At 27.5% G+C, this 22,933-nt stretch overlaps 1 protein-coding gene across 1 annotated transcript in view; it reads right to left on the bottom strand.

Annotated features, from left to right (window-relative positions):
• Positions 1 to 22,933, bottom strand: part of LOC111639771 (slit homolog 2 protein-like) — a 136,323-nt gene that overhangs the window by 105,388 nt on the left and 8,002 nt on the right. Inside the window, exons 2-4 of the mRNA XM_023385712.1 lie at positions 20,594 to 20,665; positions 16,472 to 16,543; positions 7,156 to 7,227 (exon numbers count right to left, since the gene is read on the bottom strand). Of these exons, the coding sequence (XP_023241480.1) occupies positions 7,156 to 7,227; positions 16,472 to 16,543; positions 20,594 to 20,665 (216 nt within the window). The remainder of the gene's footprint in view (positions 1 to 7,155; positions 7,228 to 16,471; positions 16,544 to 20,593; positions 20,666 to 22,933) is intronic.

Here is a 22,933-nt window from a genome sequence, read left to right as displayed (position 1 = left end):
TTAGTAAGATAGTAATTTTGACTTTATTCAAAAGCAACAAAACTCACTTTTTAATGATTTTTATATTTATTTTTACATAAAAATTCCTACTTTATAAAGCTTTAAACTTAGAAAACATTTTTCTAATTCAAGTTATTAATTAAAAATGTCAATTTTAATTAATTTAATACTGAAATTTTACATTTTTTTAACTTTATAATGTGAAATTTTGAGATTTTCTTTTGTAAAAGAATGAATTTTTATATTTAATATAATTCAAGAGTGTAAATTCTTCATTTTATAATGTAAAAATGTAGAATGTTAACATTTTTTACCGCGGTAAATGTGGAATTCTACATTATTTTTGAATTCAAGTTGTGGAATTTTGCATTATTTTTGAATTCAAGTTGTGGAATTTTACATTATTTTTGAATTCAAGTTGTGGAATTTTGCATTATTTTCAATTTAAGATGTGGAATTTGACATTTTTAGATGTAAAATATAAAAATTTTTACACATTTTTAGTAAAAAAAAATAAATAAATAATATAAAATTAGCTTGTAAAAATAAAGAATTTTTGCATTTTTAGATAGAAATTTTATTTTCTAAAACTTAAAAAACAAAAGAAATAAAAGAATTTTGTATCTAAATTACACCCAAATAAAGCACAAATATTTAAATAACTCGACAGAAAATAAGCCTTAAAAAATAAAGAGAACGTCTTTATGTCTGTCCACCTCTTTACAATATAATTTAGAAGAAATTATTTAAATAAAATGCTGAAATAAACATAAAAACAAAGATAAATTATACTCAAAATATAATCTAAATCGATAGAAAACTTTAATATCGAGTTAAAATATAAAAGCAAGAAACAATTCTATCGTTTTTCCTAAGTTCAGACATACGGACGAACCATTAAAAAAACGAATATTTGAATATTTGAATAGTTATGAAGTATACGTTGTGCATAAGCAAGTAAGTTCTGCATGGGAATCGAGTTGTTTTTCCAAATTCTGGGTGGTCCTAAGGGATTGTTAGAGGCTGGAGACAAGGAGGAGTAACTTCTTGTGTTGTCTATCAGCACATAACTCCTCTATTGTTCAATTATGTCCATTTTTTTTTCGGAGGGACATGTCCACTTTTCTTCCACTCTAACTTAGCTTCATCAATGGAGAACGTGACAATTGCCAAATTTGTTTCTTCTCCTAAGTGTGGCCCGATCAAGTAAATACTACATTAGATGATTCCACCATAAATTCGAGGGTTAAAACTTGACTAAATTGCTGAAAAACATCCCCCATTTTTCTCGAAATAACTTTATCGTTTCTTTATATAAAAATTTGTAAAATTCCACAAGAATTCCACGCGTTACGATACGCAAATATGGAAGAAAAGTCCGTTCGAATATAAAAATTCCGCAATTGTGTGGAATGAAATATCACAATTTCACAAATTTCCGCATAAATAAATCGCAAAATATTACAAATCATAAGATTCCACAATTTTTTACTAAAAAAATCGCAATATTTTATAATTACGAACAAGGAAATGCGCATAAATTCTATTGAAAAGTATGAAATTCCACAATATTTAATTGTATATAAGTCAAAAAATTCCAATATAAATCTAAATGAAATTAATTAAAAAGCGTGGAACAAATTCACCCCAAAAAATCACTTAATTTCCATAAATATTTGCGAATATAAATATAAAAATTTCACAAATTTGCAATTAAAAAAAATTTTGCTTTTAAATTTCACAAAAATTCAGAAATTGTAAATGAAAAATATACAAAAAATTTAACTAAATCTTTATTAACAGTAACAGTAAAATATTTATGTGTTGTTATATACTAGTTTAATGATGATTCCACAAAAATTTACACAGGAAAATTGAGAAATTTCACAATAATAAACAAGAAAAATGATAAAATTCCAGAAAAATAACGTTTCGCAATATTTAAATATCCATAAAACTCCACAAAAAATAGATTGTACAAATCTATAAATAGATTTACTTAATTAAAAACACGACTTAAGTCTAAAAGCGCATTAATTTATTTAAAATATTCACGAATATAAATATAAAATACAATTTTTCTTATTAAAAAAAATTGTACAATTATATAATACAATTTACAAAAATACAATTTATCAAAAAATTAGAGAATTNATTTACTTAATTAAAAACACGACTTAAGTCTAAAAGCGCATTAATTTATTTAAAATATTCACGAATATAAATATAAAATACAATTTTTCTTATTAAAAAAAATTGTACAATTATATAATACAATTTACAAAAATACAATTTATCAAAAAATTAGAGAATTTTTAGTGAAAAAATACACAAAAAAATTTAACACTTGAATTCATACACAATGAAGACTCCAAACAGATTTAAACTGAAAAAGCGTGCGATTTCACAATTACGTACAAAAAATAATGACAAAAATAAGATTCCACTATCCAAAAACATAACAAAAATTCCGGAAAAAATGATATTCCACAATCCAAAAAATAGGCAAAAATTTCAAAAAATAATATTCCACGATCCAAAAACAGGGCAAAAATTCCCCAAAAAAATAACATTCCACGATCCAAAAACAGGGCAAAAATTCCGGAAAAAATAAGATTCAACCATCCAAAAACAGGGCAAAAATTCCCAAAAAAATAAGATTCCACGATCCAAAAACAGGGCAAAAATTCCCAAAAAAATACGATTCCACGATCCAAAAACAGGGCAAAAATTCCGGAAAAAATAAGATTCAACCATCCAAAAACAGGGCAAAAATTCCCAAAAAAATAAGATTCCACGATCCAAAAACAGGGCAAAAATTCCCAAAAAAATACGATTCCACGATCCAAAAACAGGGCAAAAATTCCGGAAAAAATAAGATTCAACCATCCAAAAACAGGGCAAAAATTCCCAAAAAAATAAGATTCCACGATCCAAAAACAGGGCAAAAATTCCCAAAAAAATAAGATTCCACGATCCAAAAACAGGGCAAAAATTCCCAAAAAAATAAGATTCCACGATCCAAAAACAGGGCAAAAATTCCGGAAAAAATAAGATTCAACAATCCAAAAACAGGGCAAAATTNTTTCAACTTTCTTTTCGTGTTTCGTCTATTGACGTATTGCAATAATGGCATGGTGATAAATCGATACATCTCCCTTCCATCCCCTTCCTTCTTTTTCATTTCTAACCCCGTAATGGCGACTTTATCAATTTTATAACTGACAAAATTCTGATTTTTTTCAAAAATATAAATATTATTTTATATAAATCAATCATCTTTATTAGCCTGCATCATCCGCATCATCATCCTTCTCCTGTGTAAAGTATACATAGAAAGCGTTAAGTAAGCCGGAGAAAACTTCGATTTTTAATTAATTAAAGCACGAAATAATAATAATGTTTATATAATTTATATTACTACATATTTATTTTTAATTTTAAACCTGTTTTTTTATTAAAAATTTTATTAATTTTAATAAAAATCCTCTAATTTTTCATCCGAAGTGTATATCGATTATTGTAGTTTTTAACGCGAAATTTCTACTTTTATTTTAATTTTTAATGCGAAAAAAATATAAAAATTTATATAAATAACAATTTAAAATGTAAAGATAATTAAATTTTCTTAGAGAAATTGTTTAAAAATAGAAACAAGAAGATAAAAATATAAAAAAAGACCGACTTTTTTGCAAGAAGAAAGAGAGTTTCTGATGAAGAGGAGAAAGCTAAAAATAATTAATTTGCCATTCATGCTATTTAAATAACTTTCAATTAACTTTTTTCTTGTTAAAAATATCCCTGAAATATGCAAAAATTTATGAATTTATGATAATTATAAGCCTTTTTTTAAACAATAAAACATATAAAACATTGTATAACGCGCAAATAGTTGACTGCAATTTTAGTGCTTTTCTCACGTAAAAAAGTCAACTTTTTTTATAATTTTACATATTTTTTTAATTATTTTTATTTAAAATAGCTTAAAAATTAACAAAATTTGATAATTTTATTCAAATTTTATCATATTTTTAATAAGAAAAAAAATAAATTATATGATTTTAAATAGAAACTGCGTATCTCGCAAATAGATAATTGAGTTTTTTTAAAGAAAAAAAAACGTCGAAATTTCTTAAAAATTGGTATTTCCTTTAATATTTTTAATTAAATATCTTTAAAATTTATAAAAATTTACGAATTTATAATAATTATAATCGTATTTTTAACTAGAAACCATATAAGACATTGTATAACGCGTGGAGTAGTTGACTGCAATTTTAGGACACCTTTTTATAGGAAAAAATACAAAATTCTTAAGAATTGACAGTTTATTTTATATTTTAATTAAAATATATTAAAAAATTAATCAAAATTTTACAAATTTATAACTATTTTTAACGAGAAAATACACGAAAAACTATATAACACGCTGCAATTTTACTGCATTTTTTCAAAGAAAAAAAAAGTCAAATTGTAAAAGTTGACATTTTATATTACTTTCCGTTTCCTTTCCAGAGATTTTCTTACCTCCAGGACATTCAGAATCGTGAACAAATTCTGTAAAGTCGAAGAAGAAGAAGAAGAAGAAGAAGAAGGAAGAGGGAGGGAAAAAAATATGCTTTACGACAGAATAAACTTATCAAAAACTTATTCAATATTTTATTACTCGTCTGTCCATCACGTCATATTTATTCTTAATTTAATTCTTAAGAGGGGATTAAATAAACGATCAAATTTCGGTTACGTGTTCGAGTGAAATTTTCTCGTTTACGACCCTTTGAATGTTGTGTAACATTTGACCTTCGAGTTTAAGATTTACTTACGATTTTGCAAGTAATATTTTCTACTTTTTGAATAATTTATGAGTTATTTTTTAGTGTAAACGTACTCAAAATGTGTTAAACAATCGAGAAAAAAACGTTTCGTAAACGTTTTTTTTTCGCACAAACAACCGTCTTTCTTGTCCAAATTTGAGTAAATTTAACCGCATTTTTCTACTCTTTCTGAGTATAAAATTGCTATTTTTTTATTTAAACGTAGTTAAATACGTTTATATTATATTATTTTCGAGTTTTTAAGTGTTTTAATTAACTTTTACGTACGCAAAAACGCGTTATATCTAGGTATCTTCAAACGGAGATACGCTTTAACGAGGGTTTTCTACATTTAAAAACGTCATTCCGAGTGTAAAAATGTTAATTTAGTAACTTTTAATACGCGTATAAAATGCAATTTTATTAATATTTTATGGTAAAAAAAAAACACCAAAAAACACACACAAACTTCTGTAAATTGTTTAATCAAACAGGAGCACAAAACTAAAGAAATTTTAATTAAAAAGTTTATTTAGAAAAGCAAAATCTACCGAAAGTATTTATGTGACGTAGGATGGGATATAAAATAGGTCATTTAAACAATTACGTTACAAATATTTGCCCATAGAAGGTCCCCTGCTGTTGACGATAAAGCCTGCTTCTCCCCTGTGTCACTAAATGCTATGTGGGTGGCAGGTACTGTAAACAAACAGTACATCTTTACCCCTGACATTTACACCATCCGGGTCAGGTTATAGTGACCAGTAAACTGCTCTAGTGGCTACTGTGAATCCCAAGATGACAAGCAATATCATATACGCTAAGAATTATGGTTCCTATATAACTAAATTTTTATTAAAACTGTGTAATATTTATCCTCACAGAGAACTATTGTTTTAAAGGGGGAATACATACATATATATATAGAAAGGGGGGAAGTAGTATAAACATACTTATAGAAGGGTACTTCGTAGCACTCGTGAATGGCTCCAGTGTGCTGCCATCACTCCCAAATGTGGATTAATCTTTTCTAACAGCAAAAGTTACATTGTTTCTGGTGTTAGTTGAACTTTTCTACCCTTTATTTACCTTCAGAACTTTGTCAAAGAAGGTTTTTGTTTCCTTTCCTGTCTTGTTTTCGCTCCCTCCAACAGTGTAGCTCTTGTTTCTAATGCATTGATTAAGCTGTTTTTGTCGGAATAATGCGAGGTTTTCTGTTGTGTCTATGCTCGAAACTCTTCTGTGCTTCGAAATAATAAAGCGTAATCGAGTTTGAGGTCAATTAAATGCAATTTTATGCTCGTAATGAGCATAGGAATTCATTAATTGTAACTATGAATTGGTATGTTAGTAAGATAGTAATGAACACAGCTTATGCTTTAAAATGATGTTTCAGGGAGTATAATGCCCTCACAAGTATAATATTACTGAGAATAAAAGGTAAATATGCTTATGAGAGAGATTCTATATACAATAGGAGGAGATACTTTTGTGGAAAAGATGGCTTTTTAACGTTAATAAACGTATTAAAATCATATTTTACAATCTGTTTCTATCTTCCTTGTGCTATTTTCTAGTCGAAAATTTGTTTGAATGTATAAATTTATGAAGTAATCTTACTCATACAAATTTTTTATTCGTTAAAATATCCTGGTGTTAACTCAATTTACAAAGAAATAAAAACAAATACTCATGGAAATTAAACTCAAAAATATCAGAAAAAAAAATTAAGGAACTACAAACATCATTGAAACTCAAAGGAGAATAGAAGAGAAGGGATTTCTTCAAGTTAACATCTGATTCTACTTACACACAGAGAGAATCCTTAAAAAATGTGAAGTAATCACACACGTATACTCACAAAAACATGTGCTTACAAATTCTCCTCATACCCCATTACAAATTTCTCTCACACTCTCTTATAAATTTCTCTCACAATCTCTTCCAAATTTCCCTCACACTCCCTTATAAATTTTTTTCACATCCTTTTACAAATTTTCCTCAAATTCTCTTCCAAATTTCCCTCATACTCCCTTACAAATTTTCCTCACATCCTTTTACAAATTTTTCTCAAATCCTCTTCCAAATTTCCCTCATACTCCCTTACAAATTTTCCTTACATCCTTTTACAAATTTCCCTCAAATTTCCCTTACACTCTCTTTCAAGTTTTCCTCACACCCCATCTATCTAAGGAGTTACTCATACGAATACATAAAAAAAGCATCCCCTTACACACTGATAACAATAGAAAAGTTGAAGTAATCACACGGATATTTACAAGAATCACCCTGACACGGAGGTAGAGACTATAGCGAAAAGGTGAAGTGAAGCAATACTTACAGACGTTGAAGATTCGGTGTGGTACTCAGTAGCATGTCTGGAAGTATCCTTAATTCGTTGTTATTTAATCTTCTACAGGAGAGGGGAAAATTAGAATTAAAAAAAAATTATATATATAAGATATATAAGTTTTAAAAAAAAATTAAACTTTAATTTTTATATTATTTATTCTCTATAAACTGTGTAGAATATATACACATTTAAACATAAATATATATATTTTTCCCCCTGTGGTAAATGAATGTTAAAGGAAGAGATTGCTCATGTCTTATGTAGAAGCGCAGACATCAATAGTTGTGTGCAACAATCATTTGAATTATTGAAAGTAGAAACCGAGCAATCGATCAAGCTGAAACATTTATATACCCTCTGTAACTAAGATTAAATATTTTAATACCGAATCTACTTTATTATTCTCTTTCTCTTTTTCTTAATGTTCTTTTATATAAATACGAATTTCTGGTAAAAATAACAAGAGAAAAATCATTTTTTAATATAATTAATTGCTTGTTTTTATTGTTAATTGACTAAAAAATTTTCATTTTTTTCACTCGAAATTATCGAGAATTTCGTGTGGGGATTTTTTTCTCCCTTGGTTTTTTTTTGGTTTGTTTTAGGGATTTTTCGTTTAGGCAAAATTTCTTTCGGGATTTTTCGTTTATGCAAAATTTCTTTCGGGATTTTTTTCTGTTAATATTTCGATACAATAGAAGCAATGTATTAAATTTAATCTAATTTTTGCTTGAATTTTTAATTTTTTTTAATTCTAAATTATCAAGAATTTCGTGTGGGGATTTTTCGTTTATATAGAATTTTTTGGGGGATTTTTTGTTGTTTCTAGTTTGTTTGAGGGATTTTTCAATTTTACAGAATTTATTTTGGGAATTTTTCTGTTTGTTAGTATTTAAAAACAATAGAAATAACGTACAAAATTTCATTTTATTCTTAAGTTAATTAAAATTTTGTTTTTCCCTACAAATTGTTAAGAATTTTTGTTTGAGGATTTTTCTCTAACTTCTTCCAGAGATTTTTCTTTTCGGTAGAAATTCTTTTAGCAATTTTTAATGAGAAATTTTGTGTTTAAAACATTAAAAATTATAAAAACGACTTATAACGCTTCATTTTATTTCTATTTTTATTTAAATTCTGTATTAAATTCTAAATTATCCTTGAGTAAATAAATTGTTGAGAGTATTTCGTGTAGGGATTTTTTTTACTTTCTTCCTGAAATTTTTTCCTTTTTTTTAGGGAATTTTACGTAAAATTTTCTATTTTATTTTTTACATTTTACAAAATATTCTTAAAATATTTTTAAATCGTTTAAACTTAATTTCAAATTTTCAACGATGATTTTGAATTTATTCTCTTGTATATTCACGAATAAAAAGATATTCAGATACTTAAATAAAACGAAAATAACATTTTTTTTTAACTAGAAAGAATGTAAAAATCCTCCCTATAAAACTGGAAGAGATGATATTTTCTTAGAAAGTCAAGAGTTATGCAGGCAACTGTAGCATGTCCACAGCATCCTTCAGTTATTTCTTTCTAAGAAAGCAATTGTCTCTGTAAATAAAACAAAATAAATGTGTTGGAGAAGAGGAGACGAACGAGAAAGGATACACCTCCATTGATTGCAAACAATTATTTATTTACGCTGGCAACAATTGCAACAACTTGTTGATTTATCAAGTAACTTCAACGTCTAACTTTGACTTTCCTAACGATTTACCAATCTTTAAAGCACACAATTAACTAAAATTTGGGATTAATATGACTTATACGAACTCGATATAATTATCTCTGTTAACGGGAGGAGGGGTGTAAAGCCTCGTATAAATTCTCTTCTCGCACCTGCCCAATCAATGCCCCTATAAAAACCATTATTCTTAGTCCCTGTCTACATTGTCTCGCAGAAGAGAGTGACAGATAGGAGCCATCTGCCTGTGCAACCATTCATCTGACCAGTTATCTCAAGAATGCGAATTCGGCGTTTCTTATACGCACCATCGATTTTTCCTCCTATGGATTCTATATAAGATTGGGATGAGGAAAACATCTACACCTATCTTCATTTTTCATTGATAAGAATCTGTTCTGGAATGAAGTAGATAAAGGGGTTTTTACAAAACAACATTTTAAATTTCTCTCTTTCTTCCCCCTTATCCTATATATGTATATAAACACACACATCCCTCGTATAGAAAGATTTTGCTCTTGAGCATCCCTTATCCATTACACTATCATAGTTCATTCAAGGATGCAAAACGGAAACACTATCATAAAAATCGTAAAAGAATTAATTAATATAGAAAATTTACGATTATTTTTATAAATATTACAAAATTTTAAGACATTTATTCTTTATAAAATATGAATATTGTAATAATTGCACTAAAAAAGTAAATTTTTTTTAAAAAATAAAATAAATATTACTATATAATCGATTTGTTTATATTTATTTAATAAAAATAAATAAATTCGCATCTAATTTAAATAAATTTTAATAATTCTGAATATTTTATTAATTAAAAATAAATATTTAACTTTATGATGTTCGGCTTTCCTGCTGAGTCTATAGTGATGCAGGTAAGTTTCAATTTCAGGGGCGATGCAATTTCTCTTATATTTTCTCTCAATTTTCCGTTAATCTTTTTAAAAATCTTGATTTTATTAATATATATTTTATTATTAGATTAAAATATATTATATAATTAATATTTATCTGTTTAATTCGTGAGATTTTTGAATATATGAGAAGAAGATTCTTGATACTTTTTATACATGATTCTACTTTGTTATAATATTATTTCTTTTGGAAAAGAAGAGAGGAAAATAACTTTTTCCCGAAACTAAACACGAGATTACACAGTTGCAGTCTATAAACATACAAAGGCATACAATTGTATGCAGGAAGTATATATATATATATATATATACAGCGAATAAAGGAATCGAAGAAGGTGAGGGGAGGAGGATAGAAATCGCTTCTGCACTGCACCCTATTAAAGAAAAGAGGAGATATCTCTATGTCAAGCCAGGACAAATTCCTGTAGCCCTCCCTGGAGTTTATTACAGGCAAGCTCCCGTAAACACGCCACTTGCAGCACCACTCAAGCGTCTTTGGATGGAAGAAATTCAGCAGTCCCTACGGTAAAAGATCATAGATGCAGAAAAAAAAAAGAATTGCTTGGGCATTTCCGTACAGATATGTACACAGAGTGTGTACAATATATTGTGTTGATATAGGAAAATATATATTATATATACATATATAAAATTTAGTCTAGCTACATCAAATGAGGTAGAAGCATCTTGCTTAAAAGAGAATCATCTTTTCTTCCTGCTCTTCCCTACAGATAATTATCTCATAACATTTTACTGATGGTAATTAGCTGCGTATAGAATTTGAGAAATTTATTTTGTGTATTTTAACATAATATTTCCACTAAAAATAATTTTTTATACATATTTATATAGCAGAAACATTGCTTATCTCGTGTCCTTCCACGCTTCTAAATGACTGGAAAATGCCATTTGAAAATGTATTTTTTTAAAAATTTAAATATAAATGATGAAGAAAATGTAGTATAGTATAAATTTTCGATGATTTCTGTTAAATTTTTAACGAAAAAAACGAGGGAAAATATGCAAAAATTTCCATTTTCATAAACGAGAAAATATTAATTGTTTTCAATCATTAATCAAAGTATATATATACATTTTTTTAATGTTTATAATGGAGATAATTGCATCGATTTAAAAAATAAATAATAAAGTTAATTAATTGATGTAAATTTTCACTTAATTAACAAAAGTTTTACGTAAATAACGAATTTTGCAACTTTTTAATTATTTTCTGGAAAGAAAAGAGAGAGGAGAAGATGAAGAAAAGGAAGATCCAATTTCTTATTTTTAAAATTATTTTATAAATGATTTTATGCAATTATATAAATAAAAATCTAATTAAATTAATTTTTAAAAATTAATTTAATTAGATTTTTATTTATATAATTGCATAAAATCATTTATAAAATAATTTTAAAAATAAGAAATTGGATCTTCCTTTTCTTCATCTTCTCCTCTCTCTTTTCTTTCCAGAAAATAATTAAAAAGTTGCAAAATTCGTTATTTACGTAAAACTTTTGTTAANATAAATTAATTTAATTAAATTATCCATCTGCATCAAGGAGCAGCATCCTTATATCGAATAACGGTTATAAAATTTGAATTTTTATTAAATTAAAAAACATTATAGCTGAATTTTCGCATTAAATTTATAAGAGGGAATAAAAAAAATGAAATATTTTTGCCATTTATTTAATTTATTTTCATAGTTTCTACTTGAAAACTGTGAAATTCCAAGATTAAAGATAACCTTGGAATCTGAAACTGCTAACTAAGATAAAAGTTGTATTTATTTTGAGATATTTCTTGAAGGAAAATCTTTAAATTTCACTTTTATTTTAATTTTTAATCTGTAAGAGAAGGAAAATATTCAAATTTCTATAGCGTAAATCTTTACTTTTTATTAATAATTTATCATCAGCTTTCGCATCATCAGAATTAAATTGAAAGATAATAATCTAATGTAATAATAATTGTTTAATTATACTTATCATTGATACAAGATAGAAGAATTCACTTTATTCCCTAAAAATTCCCTAAAACATCACATTTATTTATCGATATTTATTTACAGATAAATTCCCTTTATTCCCTAAAACTTCCCTAAAACATCACATTTATTTATCGATATTTACAGATAAATTTCCTTTATTCTCTAAAAATTCCCTAAAACATTACATTTATTTATCGATATTTATTTACATAAAAATTCCCTTTATTCTCTAAAACTTCCCTAAAACATTACATTTATTTATCGATATTTATTTACAGATAAATTCCCTTTATTCCCTAAAAATTCCCTAAAACTTGTCATTATTTATTTATCGATATTTATCGAAGAATCCTCTCCTCTCGTTCTTCCTGTTTTCTAATTATTTATAGAAATTTGTAAACATTTTTCTCTTATTTTTTGTTACTTTTAACATTTAGATAAATAAATTTTAAGTTTTTTTCATGAATAAATTCGTTATAACCTGTTAAGATAACCCTCAAATGCTTTAAATAATGTTCGAGCATCACTTATCACTTCTTAAATATCTCGATTTAAAAAAGAAAAACAATAGAAATTAATGAGTTTTTATGGATAAAAGTGTAAATTTTTAAGGTTTATTATTAAATTAATAGAAATATCGCCTAATTAATGTAGGATTTTACATATAAATCTCAAAATTCCTTATCAAATTCTCAAAAATTAACAAAAAATTTAAAACCAAACTACTACAATTTTATAAGTCTCTACTCGTCTTTATCTATTGAACAACGAACAACTAATTCCTAAATTGAACCATGTTGATCCTATTTGTGCCATCACAGCCATATGATTACTTAAATGCCAGCCATTTATGTGGATTGGTCTGGATACAGTAACATTAATTAGAATATATGGATCATTGATGACTCACATCACTAACAAGAAGATTGATTTGTTCCTCGATTAACAAGAGATCTTCCAACTTATAGTATATAAATCGATGAATTATAATAATCCAAATATTAAGAAATTATTCGAGAAGAAATCTGTTTACAGGAAACTGAAATAATTTATGCAAATAGATTATTAATATGCACATAATTCCCATTATTTACTTAACAAACATGGAGGATTTATAAATATTTATTATTATTTTGGCGTATGAAATTAATGTTAAAATACAAAAAAAAACGAGATTTTTTTGGGGGGTCATCCGATAGATTAAATTGTCAATAGATTATTTTTTTATGTGACCTCTTCACATTAATGAGGAACGAGACTGGATATGGTTTACGTCACTCCATGACAAGGGTCAAAGGTCGACTGACAAATGGCTCAGTCAGGGTAGATCGACTTACCAAACACCTGCCGAGGGACGACGTTACCTGTAAAACTCCACCTGTTGACCCTGCCTACACTGCACCTAATCCTTTTTTTTAGTGTTTACCTGTGGGTCAAGCATCAGTAGAACTATGAAATATGCCAGGTGTTTAGGTTCCTGCAGGAATCACGTTGGTCAGAGATGGAGGGAAGATAAAATGGTTACGACAAATTGTCTATTAAGGCAAACCCTGTCATGACAACTGGATGAGAAATCGCAGTACTTTTCTATCTATTTACAATATTTTTCTTTCCTCCTTCTTCTTCCTTTTACAAATTTCAGGTAGGAGTTAGCAGAAGGGTGAATTTTTTTAAAAAGATTTATGAAGTTCCTACTGAAATTCGTATAAATTATTAAACTCTATTACAATAATGTTTTGTATTGTTTTACGTATTTAAATTCACAAAAATATGCCAAATTACAAATATACAATTTAATTCTTCTCGTCCTCTTGTTTCCAGGATCTTACTCGTCTTTTGTGGAAGGATTCCTCGGGAGTAAGATCCTTATTTATTCAATAAATTATCTTAGACTTCTTTTAGAATTACTGCAACATCCTAGGATCCTTTGTAAGGATAATATTCTAAATTTCTATCCAAGTTAAATAGCTTCATTCTAAATGAAATCCTAATCATTAGATTAAGAAAATCATAAATAAGAATCCTATTTATATATATAATTGTACGAGAGATCCTGATTTTTATGTATAAAGTCCTGTCTATGCAAAACTCTACGTAAAAGTCTAATAATCCTAAGTTTCTATCGAAGATAAACGACATTACTTTAGGATTTATTAGCTTCCAATTGTCTTGATTTCTCCTATTATAGCTAAACTATGATTTTATTTGTTGAAATCTCAAGAAGAATAGTAAAAAAATCGATGTATAACTCTTCAACACCTTACAAGATCCATAAAAAGTGTCTTCTAAGTCTTGCAAGATTCACAATAAGCATTTAAAGTTTATATTTTACGAGTTATAAGACCCACAAGAAGCATTTAAGATTTATAAGATCCATACAAGATATCTTTTCGTACTAAAATTACCACAAATTTTAAAGGTAGAACTGTCATTCTCGTGTTTATCAAGACAAGAAGAAGCGCCCATTAAGAGTGAAAAAACAATATAAATAATTCCTTAATTTCCTTCGTAACAAATGCAAGAAACTCGTGGTATTTCAGGTGTATCATGAATTTAATAGTTGATAAAATATCCACCCCCTCAACAGTTTTAGAACGGCACCAAATATGCTCGATTATCGTGAAAAAAAAGCGATAAAAATTCAGTTTCTTCACCTTAATTTCGGGTGGTGGAAGGTAGAAAAACCAATTTTTGGCTGGCAATCAGATAACGTTTGACCATACACAACTCACATAACCCAAAAAATACATCAAGATCAGGTACGCGGTCAGCAGAAACCAAATAATAAACGATAAGTGGAATCCTTAGGAGGTCCATCTCCGTGCCATGACAGAAGACGTTCTATCACGAGGGTCCTTACTCCCCCTACCTTCCTCGCTAGTCCCCCCCTCCCATACTCCCAAACACTCGGGGACTGAGATGATAGAAGGGCTAGGTCCCACTTTGATATATTACTCCTGGCCAAACGTCCACCCCTCGACTGGCCTCCGGTCCCACCCTGGCCACTGGCCTTATATGAGTCCTCGTGCACCTGATAGTTTGGTGAATTGAGGTGCAGCACGCTTGTATCCACTTTGATTAAAGCACTTATAATAATGGTGGCTGGAGGAATTGGATTCGGAGTTGAGGGGAAGATACGCGTGAAGGAAGGATTTTTAAAAGGATTTTTAATAGTAAAATTCGTAGAAATTATCGATTATTTTTAAAGAATTTGTTAATCTAAATTGTAAAATAACTTTAAAAAGAGTATTTTTCGTGATTAAAAAACTCGAAAATTGTGATAAAATTTGCTAAGTTAAGAGCAAAATTATGTTAAAAATTGCAATTAAATTTATTATTTCGTTAATTAAAATGAAAATAATCATAATTACGAGTTTAAATATGTTATATTTTATAATTTTTAATTAAATTTTTAAAGATTTTTACACGAGAAAAGAACTCATGTACTGTGAATTTAATGTGATAAGAGACGTTAAATTTAGCTAAAAATAATTTAATTGTAATTAATTTTATTAAAAAATTTAACTAAATTTTACACAAAGTAATGACACTTGTCTTAAATTTGAAGCAAAAATGTCTGAGAATTTCCCACCGAATGACAAGTAGAGAGAGTGATGAGTGAATGCATGCACCTTTCAGTTAATTGTGATGTAAAGATAAATATCATTATCTTAATGTTAATTACTATCATTTTATGATGATTAATTTATTACCATTTACATAAATTTGCATTTGTTAAATAGGTTACATTTAAAGAAACGTAATGAGCATTTACAGCACTGAAGAGATTCTGTGGGATCCAAGTCATATAACATAAATAAATATTCCTTATTAAATAATAATTAAATTTAAAATAAAATTAATTAAAATTATTATTAAAAATCATTAAAAATTAAAAATATATTTTATTTTTTCAAGATGAATATGGAGAAGAGATGATGAAAGTAGAGAGGAGATAAGAAGAGAGAAGCATGTTTAAGGTCATTTTTAATTAATTTAATTTAAAAATTATTACATAAAATTTATATTTAAATTTCTTTTTAAATCTTATTAATTAAATAATAAAATTTGTAAGCTTATAATTCTTAAAATAACTTAATTAAGTAGGAAAAATTCAAGGTAAGCCACATTTTCCTTTTCACACTTCTCCTTCCAAGAAACAATTATCTAAGGTTAAAACCAGTTTAAAACTCTCTTAAAATGTTTATAAAAATATAATATTTAAATAAATTTATAGCATAAATTAATTATTAAGCGCTTAAAAGTAAAAAAAAATATATAGATAAGAAGGAAAATCCTCTAGCATCTTCATCTCCAGCATCCTTAATCCGCATCATCTCTTGATGCTTATATTTGTTTTTAATAATAAGTTTACTTTAAATTTTAAGGAAAAAAGTGAAAATTCTAGTAAATTTTTTTATAATTTATTCCCCTATTTAAGAGTATTTATAAAACATTCTTTCATCAAGAAGTAATCTAAACTGTAAAGAGTAGTAACTGATGTGTTTACAGTCACTAAAACACTTGTATAAATAGAGAAAATGTTTGAATTTTCACCAATATTTTAATCCATTAGAGAAATTAATTGATGATAATTAAATTTTGCACAGTTTTTAAATTAATTTACACTTAGAAATCTTTAATATATATATTTTTTTTTAAAGAAAAGAAGGAAGAAAATAGCATCTTACTTACAATCTCTCCATAGAGACTAAGTCTTGAAATGCTCCATTTTCGATCGTGTTAATTTGGTTGTCCATTAATTGTCTGAAAAAAATAAATTATTATTTTTTAAATATATTTTTTTAAACAATATTTAATTATAATTAATTAGTTTAAATAGAATATTTACTTCCTATGCAATTAAGCAATGGATGTTTCTGTCTAACAATTAAGAACTAAGATACATTCTTAAGCTTAACAAACTACTTTTATAACAATTATTACGTAAGAAACTACGTTTTAATGACCTATATACCGTTATTTTAACGATAATTAAGTCATTTTTAATAGCAATTAACTTATGGCACATCTCTATTAAGATTAAGCAATTTGTAAAATGAATTTTTACTAGAAAAATTAAGCACTAAAACGAATTTTTATGTATTATTAAAGTTTCTTTAACGATAATTATTGTAAATTATAATTTCCTGGCGCTATATCGAGGTTTTTTTTTCGTAAATTCCCTAAGCATCTTTCTCTCCCCCTACGCAATTCTTTACTAAGTGTGCCCGAAATTCCTATAGAATAAACAAATAATAAGGTAAAAATAAGGGTGGGAAAGCGTTTTATTTATGTTAATGACTAAGAATTATGACTGAACACACGTGGTACCACTGAGCTAAATTGCTGTAATACAATGCTTAACACCCAGTGTTGGGGTCATTATGGCACCACTCCTTTGGTCGAGCACTAAAAAGTGCTTTCTTCGCCACAATAAAACACTGTCAACCGTTTTCTTCAGCGAAAATTAAACACAAAGGAACCAATTTTTCTCACTGTTAAACCAAAAACAAATTTCCCTTAAAGGATACTCCAGTCTTACAAACAAATTTTGGTAGGAAATTAGTTTTAAAAAAAAATTCCCTAATTTTTATTTAAATTTAGTAAAATAAGCTAATGAAAATCTGTTAAATTCTTAGTTAAATTGATAAAAACTTTAACGTTTGTTTATTATAAGGAAAACTTTATATCTAAACCGTAATTAATTTACAAAATTAAGAAATTTTAAGATGTAACAATACTAAAAATCCTGAAATCATCACTTAAAAGGTGATAATTAAATTAGATTTTACCACTTACGTACAGTCGAACCTCTAAATCGCGACCAATATTTCCCCCAATAAAAATGTGAACAAAATAACCTCTAAATTAAGGACACCTCTAAACAGCGACCACTTTTTCAGGGTTCCTTTTATATTCTGAACAAAAATTCACACAAAATAACCTCTAAATTAAGGACACCTCTAAACAGCGACCACTTTTTCAGGGTTCCTTTTATATCCTGAAAAAATTCACACAAAATAACCTCTAAATTAAGGACACCTCTAAACAGCGACCACTTTTTCAGGGTTCCTTTTATATCCCGAACAAAAATTCATACAAAATAAACCTTTCAATTAAGAACACCTCTAAACAGCGACCAAAAATGCCTACAAACTAACCTTCAAACAACGGCCTTTCTATACGTTTCCTTCATTGTCTGCAATTTACAGGTGGACAGTAATTTTAAAAAATTAGTTTTTTTAACGAAAATTTAATTAAAACACTTCGAAAAACAGAAAATTCCTGGAACTTTCAGGAAGTTTAGAAACTACTTCTAGAAATGATCGTCGTCTATAGGGGTGTAGAAGTGTGGTAGAAGCTGCACGTGACGCAAAATCATTTAACAAGAAGAGGAATTATAAAGAAAAAAGAGGAGGAAAGTAAGTTACGTCTTCAGCAGATGATCAAGAAGTCAGTTGATGATCATGCAAAGGCGCATTAATTATATATCCATTGGAGAATCACCTCTTGACCCTCTCTTCTTTAATCTTTAATGACGTCTCTACAATTATTTGGCTTTGTACAGAAATCAAATTAGAGCTTGGCCCTTTGTTAGCGTCGTATTTTTTTATTTCTTCTGTTCTTTCTTGGCTCTTTAAATGGCTCTTCCGCTTAACTTAGTCTCAATGGTATAAACTATTTCTAATTAGAGAAAACGTACGAGTATGATGTTATCCATTAAAGAGATTATCCTTTGTACGAAATCCTTTTGTATCTTCATTAATGCATTGACCATGGGATTTTGTTTAATGATGAAGAGGATCTATTTGGATTAAATTATGGAGCGTTACATTAACAACCCAACATCCTCCTCCTCCTCCTCCTACTCTTCATCTGCGTGTTCTTTAAATTTTACATGGAAGCTATGGATTGTAGGGAAATTTTACGTGGAATTTTAAGATTTAGGAGTATTTTTGTAACGATTTTAATTAGGGAAATTATAATTAAGAAGATAATTTAGTAGAAATTTGCTTTATAAAGAGTTACATTAATAATCAAGAATCCTCCTCCTCTTCCTCTTCCTCTTCTGTTAAATTTTACATACCATTAAATGGTAAAGTTTAGCCTTTAAGGTTACACAATTAAAACCCTGTTTGGCCAGAAAAAGTAAAAACAAAACTGTTAAACTAGTTTAACCAGAAAACTTAATGTTAATTAAAGAAGGTTTAATGTTAATTAGGAAATTCACTCGCTCTTCAATAGAATCAAAAGTCTTTTAATCATAATAAAGTAAGAAATTATAATTGTATTATAGATCAGTAAAGCAGGACTAGTCTTTTGTTAAAGGTGCGGCCTGACTCATTCTCTTTCTCTCACCTCAGAGGTGAGGCATGAGGGAACGACCCCTAACTGGGGAACGACTATACAATGGCGTGAATGGCCACCTTAATACCAGCTTGTTAACAGCCCTTATTTTCTATTTATCGTAGCGTTGTCTGCCCTTTTTGGTCTAAAGATCATCTGTCTGATAGAGTCTGCATTTTGTTTTTCACCAGAAATACCCAGTCACACTGACTCAAGCACACAGAATCTTCGGTTTAAAGTTGAGAAGTTAACATTTTCCTTCGATTTTATGTATAAATAATTGTATAAAATCGATATTTTATTGATTAATTTAATAAATTTTAAATATATAAATATATTTTTAGTGTTTTTTAAGTATAATTAGAGCACGAAAGGGTAAATTTTAGTGAAGATTTGCAGCTTCTTCTCAATTAATTTATGCTCTTTCGTGGTTCCAATTCTTAGTGTTTTTTTTAAATATTTTAATAATTTCCACCCTTTAAAACGTATTTATAAACATTTTCTACAATAAATTCTATTCTATAAAAGTATTTTAATGCTCAAAATATTATAATTTGATTCTAAAAAATATCCTCTCAAATTTTATTTAACTATTTTCTTGTAAATTATAATTTAAATAAGATATAAATAAGTAGTTATAATTATTTTAAAAGGCATAAAAATTAATATAAAATAATTTAATTTCATTTATAAATTAATACTTTTTAAGAAAAACAATTGTAAAGTCGAGACTAGTCGACGACTGAAAGGCCTATAACAAGAACTTTTTAAATGCAATTTTACGTCATAAAATTAATGATAAATTTAAAAAATCTTTATAAAACTTACTTAAAAACTTATTAAATTAATTTTTTAAAGATTTTTATATTTAAAATTTACATTTTTTTTTAAAGAAAAACAACTTTAAAGTCGAAGAAAGTGGCGACTACACGATGACTAAGAACGTGGAGAGGAGAGCATTTTAAATGTAATCTTAACCCCTTAAAAGTAGTTATAACCCTATAGGGCTAAGTTTTCCGTGTAAGGACCACCCGAATTAACTCATTGAAAATCTATTCCAGCTCAAAAAAGCCAAGAGATCTATCTCCAGTAAACTCTTGTTCCTTCTCACAATAGAGTTCCAGTTTAGTGACATCAGGAGCCTCTGACATTCCCGAAGGTACCTCTTCAACTCCCTTACCTGAACCTCACACCTCTTTTTTTTTTTTCTTCTTTTTCTCTCCCTATCTTATCCTTTTCAATAAAAAGTACCGGATTTGAAATTACCACTTTAGTCGGGTACTTCCCGGTGCCACGTGCTTAAATTATTATATACTAAATGGTACTGTTGGATCCCTCAATAATTTCAAACTAAGAGCCGCGTTAAGTTGGATTTAGATGGTAAGAGTTTTTAAATTTTAATTTATTTCTTAATTTTTTTAAAAAATAATTCAAATGAAATTAATAAGAAGGTAAGAAGGTACTTACAAAATTTTCACTTTTTTCAATCCCTGAAAATCATCGTTCCTGATGATGCTTATGTTATTCCCTTCCAAATTCCTGGAAATTTAATAGAAAATTTAAGTTAATTTGCATAGAATTTTGATTTTTTTGTTGTTAATTTAATAAATTTAGAGTATTTTTAAATACAGTAAAACCTGTTTAAAACGGAAACCTGTCTATGCGAAAAGAATTCTTTGAAAACAGAGCGATTTTTTGCATTAAAAACCTGCTTAAAACGGAAACCTGTCTAAGCGAAACGAATTCTTTGAAAACAGAGCGATTTTTTGGGTTAAAAACCTGCTTAAAACGGAAACCTGTCTAAACAAAACGGTTTCTTTGAAAACAGAGCGATTTTTTGGGTTAAAAACCTCTTTAAAACGGAAACCTGCTAAATCGAGAAACTATTCGGCATCATGCGAGTCCGGTTTACACAGGTTTTACTGTAAAAATTACTTATTATTATTATTTATTTTTAATAAAAATTATCATTAAAGAATTCATTTTTGCTATGAAAAAAATATTTAATTTTAAACAATTCGAGTTAATTTCTTTTAATTTTTATACATTTCAAAGCTTAATTATAAATTAAATTTAGTATATTTATTTAAAAAACATGTAAAAATAAAATAATTTTTCTGATACAATATTAATTAATTTTTAATTAAGCTTATTTTTTTTTAACACAGTTAAAGTACTGAATTTGGGTGGGATTTTTTAAATAAAATTTCCCTAAGATATTAGTTTAAAAATTCAATTTTATATTTCCTTTCTAAATTATTACAATTTATATATTTTTTAAAATGTTATTTTTAGAAATTATTTACATAATAAAACACGTCAAAGCAATCATCAAGCCAAGTATCTTTCTAGCATCACTTACACAAAAGAATTCTTAATTTAACTAATTTAAAATTAAAAAATAAATACGCATTAAAACTTAAAAAAAAAGTATATTTTATAAGCTTTAAATCAGCTTAAACCATAAAAAATTCGATTAAAAAAGAGCTTCTCCAACCGATAAAGCATCATCATTCATCTTAAGCTACTTCGCGCTAAACGGGTATTTGCAAAACAATAGAAAAGTATTGAAATTAAGTTAATTACAAAAGAATTAACGATAATATAAATAATTTTAGGGTAATTTAAAGTTGTATTATTGTAAAAAAAATTAATAATAATAATAATAATGAATTATATTTAAATACAAGAGCCATTAACGAGTAGAGAGGATGGGGAGGATGGAGATCAGAGTAAATGCTAAAGAGAAAAAGAAAAAGAAACAAAAAGGTAAATTGCTTGTGAAGGAAAGCGAAAGCGGAAAATAATCCTTTTCGATGTTTGTGTGTTGTTTGTTTGGAAAACGATACTTTACACTCTGTACAGAAATAAAACACCTGTTGTTTTCTTCCAGTGTAATAAATTCGCTAGCATTGGCTCACCTGACACAGCAACATTCTCTTTATTGTTTACAAGAAAAGATTGGGTAAGGTACAACTCACCCTTGGGAATTCTAAGGTGAGGTACAGTTCATATTTGTTTCTGTCATCCCTATAACTTATAGTGGGTAATTCCTTTCAATTCTTTTTTTTTTTCTTTATCCCCTTCTCATACGCCCGCGTACACATAACGTACTATATACGCGCTCATTTTTGAATCTTTTCTTTACTTTATTTACTGTATAAAATTAGATTGTGCGTACAAATTGAAGCTATTTTAGAAATTTGTATCTTAACTTTTTTATGGTGTATATCCTGGGATTGGTCGTAAACTTAAAGGACTGCAATTCCTTTTGCTAAACTTTGTATGAGATAGGTTGGTGTTATGGGGATGCTTTAAAGGATCCTTCTGCTCGCTCCTTATTAGAATTCCTATGAGACTACCGAGACGAATTCGACATAATTTAAAGAGGAGAAAACGGTAAATATTCGTGGTTTTAAAGGTTTTTTTTTACCTCTCCCCCCTCCCCTTCCTCCTCTTCTTATTTAAAAGTTACCTTCGAGGGTTTTTTTTTTCGTAAATTTTCAGTAGATTTTTCAGTTTTTTACCCTCATAGCGGGTGAAAAATAATATAAAACGTAAAAAATTCCCTTCAGTTTTAAATGTATAATGTTTTTATGTGTTATATACCTTAAAATAGAACTGCGAATAAGAGAAGCGCGACGCGTCAAAGGTAAATGAAGCGAAATAATTAAACTAAAATTACGATTTAGCTAGTTTAAATAATACAAATGGCTGAAAATTATAATTTAAATAAATTAATATATATATATTTTTTAAAACTATATTATAATACCACTTTGAATATATATTTTTTTCCATTTACGC

Source organism: Centruroides sculpturatus, unplaced genomic scaffold (assembly GCF_000671375.1).
Source record: "Centruroides sculpturatus isolate CEXI.00-Female unplaced genomic scaffold, Cexi_2.0 scaffold212, whole genome shotgun sequence".
NCBI classification, from domain to species: domain Eukaryota; kingdom Metazoa; phylum Arthropoda; class Arachnida; order Scorpiones; family Buthidae; genus Centruroides; species Centruroides sculpturatus.
This window is presented reverse-complemented; position numbering and strand designations above follow the sequence as displayed.